Source organism: Nansenia antarctica (assembly GCF_963989245.1).
Source record: "Nansenia antarctica genome assembly, chromosome: 14".
Taxonomy (NCBI): Eukaryota; Metazoa; Chordata; class Actinopteri; order Argentiniformes; family Microstomatidae; genus Nansenia; species Nansenia antarctica.
Window position 1 is genome coordinate 26,170,027 of NC_137684.1, and position 12,754 is coordinate 26,182,780.

Here is a 12,754-nt window from a genome sequence, read left to right on the forward strand (position 1 = left end):
GCCCCCTGAATGAAGCCCCAGGGTCAGAGGTCAGAGGGGAGGAGGAGGTGGCCAAGTCCTGATCCAGACGTCGGGAGCTAATGGCTGTGCCGAGTCTGTGGGGAGTCTCTCTCTCTACGCCTGGCCTGGCATCAAGAAGGGCAGAGAGGAGATCTGCAGAGATGACAGATGTGAATAGGGCAATGGCTTAACGTTAAATAAAAAAATACAAAAATAAGAACATTGTATGGATGGACTGCAGTTATATAGCACCTTTTTTGCTGCTCCAAAGCGCTTTACAACGGCCTCTCATTCACCCATCCACACACACACCAATGGCGGCAAGCTGCCATGCAAGGTGCTGGCCTGCTCACTGGGAGCAATTTTGGGGTTTAATGTCTTGCCCAAGGACACTTTGACATGTGGCCAGCCGGGGCTCGAACCGCTGATCTGCCAACCTTGTGATCATTAGATGGCGTCTCTACCTCCTGCGCCACAGCCGTTGTTCAACAACATAAAATAAATAAAACATATTTCTTTGTTCTTCTATCAAAATGACTGCCCCCTGGCCTGAGCTAGATTACTCTTCCTGCTACGACTGGTGAATTGATGATTCACTTGCTTAGTCAAATGTATCGATTGTAAGTCGCTTTGAAATAAGGCGTCTGCTAAATGCCAGAAATGTAAATGTAAATGTAAATCTCACATAGCGTTTGCATTGCATTAATAGGGATTACATGCGCAAAACACAAGCTGAGCTCTATTGTGCTGGCCTTGATACGCATCAAAGTTACACATTACGTTGCTTGAACTGTATTGAAAGGACAATGTGAAAAGAAAATATCTGAGCCTGCATAGTTTGATTTGAGTTGGCCCTGTAATATGTAAAGCCCCTAAATCTTACCAGTATGTGCCAGAATCAAGCTTAACAGGAAGAGGAAACTTCAGCAATAAATAATAAAACATAATGGGCTCTGTGGTAGAGCATGGCACTAACAATGCTTCAGTTGGGATTTCGATTTCCGCTTTGACCATATATACTGAAACATGTACACACTGCAATGTCGCTTTGGATACAATCGTTTTTTAATGGTATATACTGTAGTGTAGGCCTATATTGTTTCAAGTTATGGTTAGAATAACCTCAATGATTTCTACATATAGATGTGGCGCCCCCTTGTGCCACTGGCTAAATAGGGACACCAAAGAAATGTAAACAATGGAGCATACATTTGTATGGTTTCTGAAACATAGTAAATTGTATAGATTAATTTGCTAATAACGTTTCCTATGACAACATATGGTATCAGTTAACAGTGTTTATTTGGTAATGATAAGCTAAAACTATTCTACTCTCAGTGAGGTATTTACAAGACATATCAGAATCAATGCCAATGGGTTGCCTATATTTGATTGCTTAACCTTAATATGAATGATGAATGAATGAATGAATGAATGGTCTTTATTGTCATTAATATAGTACAGGTACCATACAACGAAATTTGGGAGGGGGGGCTCCCCTGGTGCTAGGAAGAAAAAAAAAAAGAATACTAAAAACAAGAAGGGAAAATAATATTACAGATACATGATATTTGTTCGCCATATTCATAACTACTATGTGTATTGTATACCCCAGTCGCATGAGGCGAATATCTATCGTTACTAGCTTCAATTGCACTTGTTATAAAGCTATACTGCCGAATGCATTACACAATCAAATGTCAAGTCAGCTTTATGTACATAGTACATTTACATACAGCCGCAGCTGAAGCAAAGTGCTTCACAGGTGTAGAACAGGTAAAGTGCAGGAGGATATTAAGTCAAATGGATATTAAATAAAATGGATATTAAATAAAATGCAACACAATACAAGTATGATAATACAATTAAAGAAGAGAAGATAAAAGGACTTCTAAAAAACAAATGCATTGTTAATAAAAGGACTGGGCTCTTATTTTGAAGGGCTGGACCATCGTGGCCAGGAAGTGAATCTCTCTGGCTCCTTCAACACGGGTGGTGCTTTTTTGTTTATGTTTATTGCTGCTAGATCTTCTTCCAGTATTACTGCTGCATTGTTTTGATTTTTGATTCCTCTCCATCTCTACAATAATTTCGGACCTTTACAAAAAAGTAAACGTTCCAGGTTAGTATAATAATCTATGGTGAACGTCATTAGGACATGTTATTGATAAAGCAACCTTTTCTTCCCATGATCCTTTTCGGAAACCATTTTATACGCTAACTATGCTAAGCTATAATGCTAGCTAGATAGATAGGTCATTTGTTTAGCAGATTGGAGAGCTAGTAGGGAGCTAAACTAATATTGCATTATTGCATTTATTGAAACACTTATTTTCCCATCTGTACTGTACTACCCCCTAACTATTTTACGTTCAATGTTACGTTCATTGTTGTTCATACGTTCATTATTATATGTTATATTATGTTATTATTATTATTATTATTATTATTATTATTATTATTATTATTATATGTTACGTTCATTGTTGTTCATTACGTTCATTGTTGTTGAGATTTAGTTTGGCGGCTGTCAGTTTAAATGCTTAGCTAGTTTACTAGTTATACAATAGCTTCATAAGTGGTCTGTCTTCATCACTGATGAAGTTAACTAGAGAGGGATGCTGATTTGTGGCATTAAAAAACACGTTTATTATTTGAATCGCCTCTGGTTTGATTAACACTCGTGACGTCACAGCTCTCTCTGTCTCTCTCTCTGTCTCTCTCTCTGTCTCTGTGTCTCTGTCTCCCTCTCTCTCTGTCTCTGTCTCCCTCTCTCTCTCTCTCCCTCTCTGTCTCTGTCTCTGTGTCTCTCTCTCTCTGTCTCTCTCCCTCTCTCTCTGTCTCTGTGTCTGTCTCTGTCTCCCTCTCTCTCTGTCTCTGTGTGTCTCTCTCTCTCTCTCTGTCTCTCTCCCTCTCTCTCTGTCTCTGTGTCTGTCTCTGTCTCCCTCTCTCTCTCTCTCTCCCTCTCTCTCTCTCCCCCTCTCTCTCTCTCTCTCTCTCTCTCTCTATTTCTCTCTCTCCCCCCCCCCCCCCCTCTCTCCCTCTCTCTCTCTCTCTCTCCCCCCCTCTCTCTCCCCCCCCCCTCTCTCTCTCTCTCTCTCTCTCTCTCTCTCTCTCTCTCTCTCTCTCTCCCCCATTATGTCTGACCTAGTAGGCTAATTCCCCCCCCCCCCCCCCTAACTCTGATTCCTAACTTATGCTTTTTAAATCCATGCAGGAATGGACAAGTATACACTGGACGGTTTGGATGTAGAGAGGATGTGTTTAGTCCTGTTGTTGATTCACAATTCTATTGATGACCTCTTCTTTGCACTGAACTGTGAATGAACTGTACCAGGTGAAAGCACGCTCACCCCCCTGACAAGATGCTAGTTGTAGGGCTATACCCCAAATCTCTATCCTTAGTGCTTATTTTCAAACCCTCAACCTTCCCATCTCGGTCAGGGTGCAGCTAACTATTAGTCTACGCCGGTGCTGTTAGCAAAGCACAAAACAGATGACTGGAGATGCTGGCAGCACTATTGTTCCTGTTTATGTTCTGTTTATGTTGCCTCTTTGGGGTGTTGCTCTGTTTTTTGTGTGTGTTTTTTTAGGCCTATCTCTTTTTGCGCTTTTCTTTTCGCCCATTTTATCCCTTATTTGTGATGTAAAGCACCCTGTACATTCGTGCTGGGACGGGCGCTATATAGGCTATATCAAGTTGTACTTACTTACTTACTTACTTACTTACTTACTTACTTTACTAGCCTAGAAAGACAACAGACATGATGAATTTTCATCAAATCATGAACACAGGCTGAACCATCCCTTTAATATTGATGCATATCCCTTTCTACTATTTATCTTCTCTCCCTGCACTGCACAGGACAGAGCTAGACAGGTAAAAGCGTGGTATGCATCCACCATGTTACTTCCCCCTAGGCGTGTTATGTCACCATTGCAGATGAAGGAGAGGATGTTACTTTTAGACAATGGAGATTCACCCATATAATAGTCTTCAAGAAAGATTGTATTGCACTTTGTATAGGCCTACATGCACTCTTATGAGCTGTGGCAACATCTTTCCAGCAGAGGGCGCTGTAAGACCGTTTCTCTGGGTAGTGTTCTATCTGAACATGCAAGGAGGTATTTATTTATTTATTTAAACTCCAGTAATCAAGTAATTGTTTCATGCTGTTTCCTTTGCCTTGTGTTGAAGGCACTCCACTAAATTCGACTGCACTGCCCTTTCCACATAAGGAATTGAAGGAATTGATATGGCCCCTTTCATGCCAGCTCTTATTGTTTTGATTTGTGAGTATTCTTGCTGTTGGGTAAGTTGAGGGTAAACTACAGCCTGAGTGTGACTCTCACCTACTACTGTGATTGAGACAAAATCAGTTGTCCTCCATGGTGATGTTTCCATGGTAACTGTAGCCTGTATTTATTTTTTGTTGGCCTTGAGGACACATTCAGGCCAGCCAACATCAACATTCTCAGTTGAAACTCTTCCACCTTAAGCACTGCTAAAACTGGACGTATAGGGAAAACCTGGTAGTGATCATGTCACATCCAGGATAGATAGTGCATCACTTTCCAAGCAACCTTTTCGGCATACTGTTGTTTCTGTAACTTGCCCACATAGCCTAGTTTTGTGGAATGGAACTTTTAGTATTTCTTTAGGTCAAATACACAACACACACCAGAAGAACTTGGTGAGAATGTGATAGGTCATTGGGTGGGTCTAAATAATTATTTTTCTTTTAGGATATTCCTACTCTCATGGATTGACAGCGTAACAATATCGCCATGTGCGTTTTAGTGAGATTTAAAGATTAGTTAGTGTCGAAGATGTTGAATGACAGATAATTAAAAAAATAAAATAATAATCTGACACTGTTACAAATATGATCAGGAGATCAGTTACTCGTAGGGTAGAGTTCTGTTTCTCCACCTGTTTTCAAACTTTGTTGGCTGTATGTAAGACTTTTCTATCAGAGGAAATGCCATCTGGCAAGGGACCGTTTAAGCAGAAGGAAGGGGTTGGAGTAAAGGAAGAAAAGGTTGTGCTGTGTTTCTGTAGAGAAAGAAGTTAAGGAGAGACACTCAGGCCCCTATTTCCTGTTGGAATATCCACTAGTATTTGTGTTTATCCTGTGTATGCACTCTTAAGCCCACTCTTAGAATAGAATGGTTGCTGCACTCATACAACTAAATGATTCTTGGAGTCCTGACACAGTGTACAACTTAAGGCCTCAATTTGTCATGGATTGACTTAACTCAAAACCCCGTTTTGACAGGGTTTGAGTCTGGTTGGTGTTAGAAAAATAGGACTTAACCTAATACACACGAAATCTATCATCTCTTAATCTCATTTAAAAGACAGTGGTCTGTCTATAAGCCTAGCATGAGGTGAGGTCTGCAGGCCTGAATCCAGAACGAAAGCGGGAAGGTGTCAGCTGGTGTCTCGCACGCTGTAAAGTATCTAGACTTATGTGTGAAGTACAGTAAGTCCACGCCGCCTACACTGGAACCAACACTAACCGCTCTGCTGTGTTTCTAATAGGGTAACCGTGGAGACGAGGACTATGGAGGAGCAGACGGGTTCACCTGGAGCGAACACTGACAACAGCAGCCAGAGGAACGGTGATGAGGTGAGACCCCCAACCACTGTTTCTGTTTAATGACATTTTTAATCCACCTTTATTTAGTCAGGGAAGTCAATTAAGTAAGTAAGTGAGTAAGTAAAACGTTATTTCTATAGCGCCCTTCACAGCACGGATGCACAGGGTGCTTTACATCCAAAATAAGAAAAGTGTCAATCAAAACGTCAATGATTTAAAAACAAAAAGGGGACAACATAAACAGAACATAAACAGAACATAAACAGGAACATAAGATGGCTAAAGGTGACTACCGGCCTGCCTAAACAGGTGAGTCTTTAATTGGCGTTTAAAAATGAGTTCTGAGGGAGCGGCTCTCAGGTCAGGGGGGAGGGCGTTCCAGAGTCTCTCAGGTCAGGGGGGAGGGCGTTCCAGAGTCTCTCAGGTCAGGGGGGAGGGCGTTCCAGAGTCTCTCAGGTCAGGGGGGAGGGTGTTCCAGAGTCTTGGGGCCGTCACCTCAAACGCTCTGTCCCTTTTAGTTTTAAGTCTAAAGAAGCGTTTCTTATTTACGAAGACAACCTCGCAACACTTACCATGTTGTTATGACACTCAGCAGCCATTAACATCCTTTACCACAGTTTCCATGTGTCATGATCAGTTGTTTATCTAACGAACATATGTAGTGAACGTCTGCACTCCCCCTGGGCATGTATGGCTGCCACGAGAGCTGCTTAACTTGTCTTCATTGATGATGTTACTTTTTAATGTATCGTGTGCTCGGGTGCCAGCAAATGCCTCCAAATCCATTGGATGGCGCTTCATCATACAGTAATACATTGACCCAAAACATACTGCCATAGCAACTACAGAGTTCTTCGGGGCTAAAAAGTGGAACGTTATTAACTGGCTACGTCAATCTTCATATTTAAATACAATTTAACATGCATTTAATTTCCTGGATGAACAACTGAAGATTGCTGCAGTACTGGGCTAGCAGAGCATCACCAGAGAATATATCCAGTGTCTGGTGGGGTCAATGGGGGAATCGCAGGTTTCAGGCAGTTATTGCGTGCAAAGGCTTGTCAAACAAATACTAAACACGAGTGCTTAGATGGCAAACCTAACTGATCTCTTGAGTGCGGAGCACAGTAATGTCTCGGAACTACACACAAACAAAACTCCACAACATGTAATAATGACAGATGGATAAACTATAAGAGAGAGACTGCAATGTGGAACATGTTGTAGGCTATCTTTTAAGCTGGAATGGTGTTACATTCTGGCTCTCGTTGTTGAAGCAACTTTGTGTGATAGTCAGTTCAGTCAGCAGAAAGGCATTATGGGAGTACTATACAGGGTAATCGGAGTGAGAGAGAGGAAATGATTGCGCACTCCCGAGTGCGAGATGAAGAAAGCTGCATATAACGCAACATATTAATGCTGTTAACATAACAGTGAATCCTTCCTTTAGCAGGAGTAGCGTCCAAAGCCCATAGTAGCGTCCAAAGCCCATAGTAGCGTCCGTTGGTTATTCTCCCAATCAACGCCACCCACAGAACCCCTCCACACACACCTCCCCCTCCCTTTGCCCCATCTCACCTGTCTGTGTGACGGTTTTGAATCTGCACAGTTCCGGATGAGTTCATGCAAGACACACCTTGTATTCGGGTGACGAGTCAAGTTCTAGCCTCCCATAGCCATATCTCCAAATCGTCCTCCTTTGGAAGTCTGGAGAATTTTCTATTTGGCCGATCTGGTCTGGATTGGACCTGGACAGAGCGATGGGAGAATGCGTTTTTCACTTGGATGTCCCATTAATTGCTTGGTGTTATGTGCGTTGTCTTGTAAACATTGAAGAAAACCTGAAGGAAAAACGTCAATTTTGTGTGCTCTCTACATAAAATCTAGTCTATGAAGGCGTTAGGTATTGGATTGGTTTGACTTGTGGCGAGGGGTCACTCATCACTGCAAAGAGTTTCACCAGGCTTTTCGAACAAGGAAAGGCTGGTCTCTCAACAAGGTTAGTCAAGGTCAAATGATGACCAGTGCCTTCCTAAGATTCCCCCCCCCCTAGGCCAGAATTGAAGTGATTTGATCCAGGTGTAACACACTGCATTATACAATTATACAGTAGGCCAGAGTGTTGAGTCTCTGGTGAGATAGAACAGCTGTTGCTAATTTTAGCTACCCCGTAAATGTTGCAAACTGTCTCTCACCTGTTACCGACTCTATCGCAAACTCTTTAGAAATGTCTGTCCTCCGCAGAAGCGTCCTTACAGCCCCGGTAGGTCTCTCAGGTCCTCTGACCAGGGTTTGTTGGTTGTACCCCCGTGCCAGATTAAAAACCAAAGGTGATCGAGCATTACAAACCGTGGCTCCCAAACTTTGGAATGCTCTTCCCTTGGAACTTAGATCAGCGGTCTCGGTCGAAGGATTTAAAAAAACAGCTCAAGACTAACCCCAAAACAGCCTGTCTTTTTGTGTCTTGTTATTATTTGTTGTACACTTGTTATTTGTTTCTTGTTTTTATTTTCACTTGTTTACCTATTTCTTTTAACCTGCTATTACTTTTGCTCTTTAATTATGTTTTTGTGTAAAGCACTTTGTGACCGCTGGTCTGTGATAGGTGCTATTCGGTTGTTAAATCGTGACGTGTTTCCGGGTCCAACGTTGGTTGAGGCGCTCTCTTCGAAATGCCGCAGTAATGATAATAATTCATTATATTTGTATAGCGCTTTTCCGAGGCTCAAAGACCCTGACAATATGGGAAAAATGTGAAAGTGCTCTGTCACTTGTTGTATGAATAGATCTGAGTCTAACAAACGATTGAACTGTCATTCTACCGCTTTAGTACACTGTTACTCTGGTGCGGGATATCTTTTTTTGGACCCGGAAATTGCTAAACGTCACAAAGTGACGTCAGACTTAACAACCAAATAGAAATAAACTTTACTTACTTACTTCCAGAAGCCCAGACGCAGCAGCTGGACCAAGGGCCGTAAGAGGAAGAAGCCTGTGAAGGACAGCAACGCCCCCAAGGCCCCGCTGACCGGCTACGTGCGCTTCATGAACGACCGGCGGGAGCAGCTGAGGGCGGAGAGGCCCGACGTGCCCTTCCCAGAGATCACCAGGATGCTGGGCAACGAGTGGAGCAAGCTGCCCCCGGAGGACAAACAGGTGAGTGGCACCCCTACGACCAGCACTAGAGTTGAGGGGGGATGAGGAGGGGTGGCATCCCCCCCTGAAATAAAAAACTGTCAAAATCATCCCCCTTTTAAAACCGCCATCCCCCCTTTCCATCCCGTATGTCATTTTATCAATGAACGTGGTATTACTGCTATTTCAACATTTAGTTTTGCGCATATTGAGTAAAATACTGTGGGCGAGGAGGCACGCACACATGCAATGACATTTTTACCAAGTCACTGATGCTGTGGGGATGCTAAAATTGTCCCCATATGATAAAATCCACCATCCCCCCTGATTTTCTTTTACACATATTTCACAATATATTGTTTTGCTGTGCTGTGGTAGAGAAGGCAAGAGACCATCTAGTGTTCACATTCAAGCCTCTCTTTTTAATTGGTTCAAATGAACAGATTTTCAATTGCATAACAAAGTTCCTGAAACCACTCCACTTTCCCAGACATAATGAAGACAATCAAATGACTGAAATTACATTCAGACATTGTCTTGGATTGTCTAGGGACGTGTTGCCAGAATTTAACAAGTCGACCAGGGACTATGGCCACACAATTATGGCCATAGGAGATACAAGCACTAATGACTCCGGTTTTCAATTAGAACCAGGGTGGAGGGCTTTTTCCAGTCTGTTCTTTTTATTACAGTCTGCCAACTGCTCCCGGCAGCTCCCCTGTGAGTGGACCCTCATTCTGTTGTCAGCAACCACACACATCCAGACGAGCCCCAAACATATAAAGTATTCTCTCTGAAGCCATGGAAACAACTCCTCTGGCCTCGGCACAGGCTCAAACAATTTACAACAAAGGCCTATAGGGCTGCAGTACCCTGGAACACAGAGTCTGTCACTGTAGCAGAACCCTGAAACACAGACTCTGTGACTGTGGCTGTACCCCTGAAACACAGACTGTCACTGTAGCTGTACCCTGAAACACAGACTCTGTCACTGTAGCAGTACCCTGAAACACAGACTCTGTCACTGTAGCAGAACCCTGAAACACAGACTCTGTGACTGTAGCAGAACCCTGGAACACAGACTCTGTCACTGCAGCAGTACCCTGAAACACAGACTCTGTCACTGTCGCAGTACCCCTGAAACACAGACAGACTCTGTAGGAGTACCCTGGAACACAGACTCTGTCACTGTAGCACTACCCTGAAACACAGACTCTGTCACTGTAGCTGTTCCCTGAAACACAGACAGACTCTGTTACTGTGGCAGAACCCTGAAACACAAACCCTGTCACTGTATGTCACTTTGTTTTATCTTAGGTCCTTAAAGTGTTGTGGATTAATAATTAGACTCAAGATAGGAACTTGCCTTAAATCTAGGTATAAAATGGTCTTTCACAACTCGAGCTGGACCCAGCCCACTGAAGGTAGACTGAAGTGCCCACTTACACACGACATATCTCTGATATAGTGTCAACATAGACACAATAACGATAGGAGTCCGCATTCCGTAAATGTTTATGAACACAAGGTCTTCATTTCACGCTGTACACTGGGTCACACTGTCAACATAGTCACAACAGCGATAGGAGTCCGCATTCCATAAACGTTGGAACATTGGAACAATGTTGGACAAGGTCTTCATTTCACACTGTACACTGGGTCAACATAGTCACAACATTGATAACGAGTCTGCATTCCATCACTGGCCACGAACACAAGGACCCTTGTGTTCATGGACAGAACCTCCAGACTCTTCAACACACATACTGTACATGTGAAAAATCCATTACAAAAGTGACTGTGTAGTCTGTCACCGTCTTTTCATGAACTGGGGCCTTTCCCCAGCTTAGACAGCTAGCTGATCGTGTCATCATCACTTCTCGCTGTAGGAGACTTAATTAGGTCATAATTTAAAGACGTAATTCCTCTGGATGAGCCCTCTCTCCATCTCTCCCTCTCTCCCTACCTCCCTGGATGAGCCCTCTCTCCCTATCTCCATTTCTCCACCCGCTACGGTCCTCCCCCCCTCTCTACATAATGCATATTCGTTGTCTGGTAGTTTGTACTCTGCAATGGCAATAAAGTTGAATCTAATCTAATCTAATATATTTATATCCCTCACAGAACTCCCATTACATTTCATTCATTTACGCTCATCCGATTGTTAAACATCCATTTTCTAAGAGCAATTATCATTAACAGAACAGCTAATTAGACATTAGAGTCATGGTAATCACACCCAAGGTATGACCTTTTGTTTATTACTCTCCCCTCCCTCCCTCCCTCTCTCCCTCCTTCTTTCCCTCCCTCCCTCCCTCTCTCTCTCTCTCCCTCCCTCCCTCTCTCCATCCCTCTCTCCCTCCCTCCATCCCTCCCTCCTTCTCCTCTGTGTGCAGCGTTACTTGGACGAAGCAGAGAGAGACAAGGAGCGCTATATGCGGGATCTGGAGAAATACCAGAAGACGGAGGCCTACAAACACTTCACCAGGAAGGTGCAGGAGAAACAGAAGGGCAAGAGGCACCGGGGAGGTAAACACTCACTGTGTCTCCTGTCTGATTCACTATCTGACAGCAGCCATCCAGCCTCCATGACACAAGGGGTTCATGCTTAACTCATCGAGTGCCACGGGTGAATAAAGTCGCCCGAATTGCTAACATTCTAGAGTGGCATGGGTGACTTTACTCACAGTATTGTTGCTAAATATATATCGTTGGTAAATACCACATATAATAAAACACTTGGCACTCTAGGTGGTGAGTGTTCCAGAATTATTTGACAGTTAGGGATTAACTTAAGTTAGTGACTAATAAATGAGTATTTAGGACATGGCCGTAGGAAGCATTTCAAATGTGGGTAGGTTCTCCCTCTGAAACATTTTAACAGAGTAGATGTAAATTCCTGTATTCTGGTGCCCTTTAACAGTAATACTAGCATGAGACAAATTATGGGTACATTTTGCAATTTCATCCAGAGGAAGTGGTTGGCCCCAGATCACATATTATATATCATATCAAACCAATAGATCATCAGCCAAAAAATAGATCACAAATCACTACCATTCCTTTTCTAAATAGCTTTGTGAATGTTGTGCCAATTTGCATTGACCTTATCAATGGACCTATCGCTAAGCCACGCCCCCTTTGAAAACTCGGACAAACAAACAACGCTTCACTGACAGTGACTGACTGACCGACCGTGACTGAATGACATTCAACGACTTACAATGGCGGGAGTTGGCAAATTTCTGATTCCTGATTTACCACAACAAGTAACAGATGTTTTTTTTAAAGATGACAAGAATATTTAGTCTAGAAGCTTTTCACCCATCAGATATTAGCGAGTTGTTTGTCCCGAGTTTTTTGCCTATAATGACTTTTGCTGTGATATGATTGGACAATTTCTATTTCGGGGCGTGGCTTAGCGATAGGTCCATTGATACAGATCAGTCATGTTAGAGGAAGCAGGCATTAGGAGAGGAGGTGATTTAGAAGTATTTAGCCACAACGTCGGCCCACTGTTGCCTTGCCCTGTGCCATGTGGTTACAATTGAGCGTTATATAGTTGCTGTGCTGTGCTGCTGAGGAAACATGAATCACCTCCTCCTCCCCTCTTTTTATTCCTTCCTTTTCTTTTCTTCCCAGATGGTGGACACCAGGTAGCCAATGAGTCTCTTCACGAGGTGAGTTAAGTCACTGCCAAAACCCCACAAATAAGATAAATGTGCTCGAAACAAAGTCCAGATGGTTCCATTTTGGAGGAGGAGCATGGATGTTGGCAACACACACACAGTTAGTTCAGTTCCTGCCTTAGACCGTGATACCACTGAATATGTTAGTTCATTGTCGGTGGCTTTGGACTGAAAAGCTTCTGCTTAAACGACCATAAAACTAGGTGATCTTGACAGAGTCAGATTGAAATCTGTACTCTTAGATTGAAATCTGTAGCTCTGGTTAGGTGTGGACATTCCAGCTAAGGCTTTCAACTGCGGGCACGTTCCCTCACACACACACACACA

General features: G+C 43.1%; 1 protein-coding gene across 2 annotated transcripts in view; it reads left to right on the forward strand.

The window, feature by feature from the left end:
* Nucleotides 1–1,997: 1,997 nt before the first annotated feature.
* hmg20a (high mobility group 20A) overlaps nucleotides 1,998–12,754 on the forward strand; it is a gene marked incomplete at its 3' end in the record, with an annotated part of 15,793 nt that continues 5,036 nt past the window's right edge. For both annotated transcript variants that reach the window (XM_080545437.1, XM_080545436.1), the window contains exons 1-5: nucleotides 1,998–2,122; nucleotides 5,546–5,633; nucleotides 8,550–8,759; nucleotides 11,135–11,267; nucleotides 12,381–12,418. In XM_080545437.1, the coding sequence (XP_080401563.1) occupies nucleotides 5,568–5,633; nucleotides 8,550–8,759; nucleotides 11,135–11,267; nucleotides 12,381–12,418 (447 nt within the window). In that variant the 5' untranslated portion in view covers nucleotides 1,998–2,122; nucleotides 5,546–5,567. The remainder of the gene's footprint in view (nucleotides 2,123–5,545; nucleotides 5,634–8,549; nucleotides 8,760–11,134; nucleotides 11,268–12,380; nucleotides 12,419–12,754) is intronic.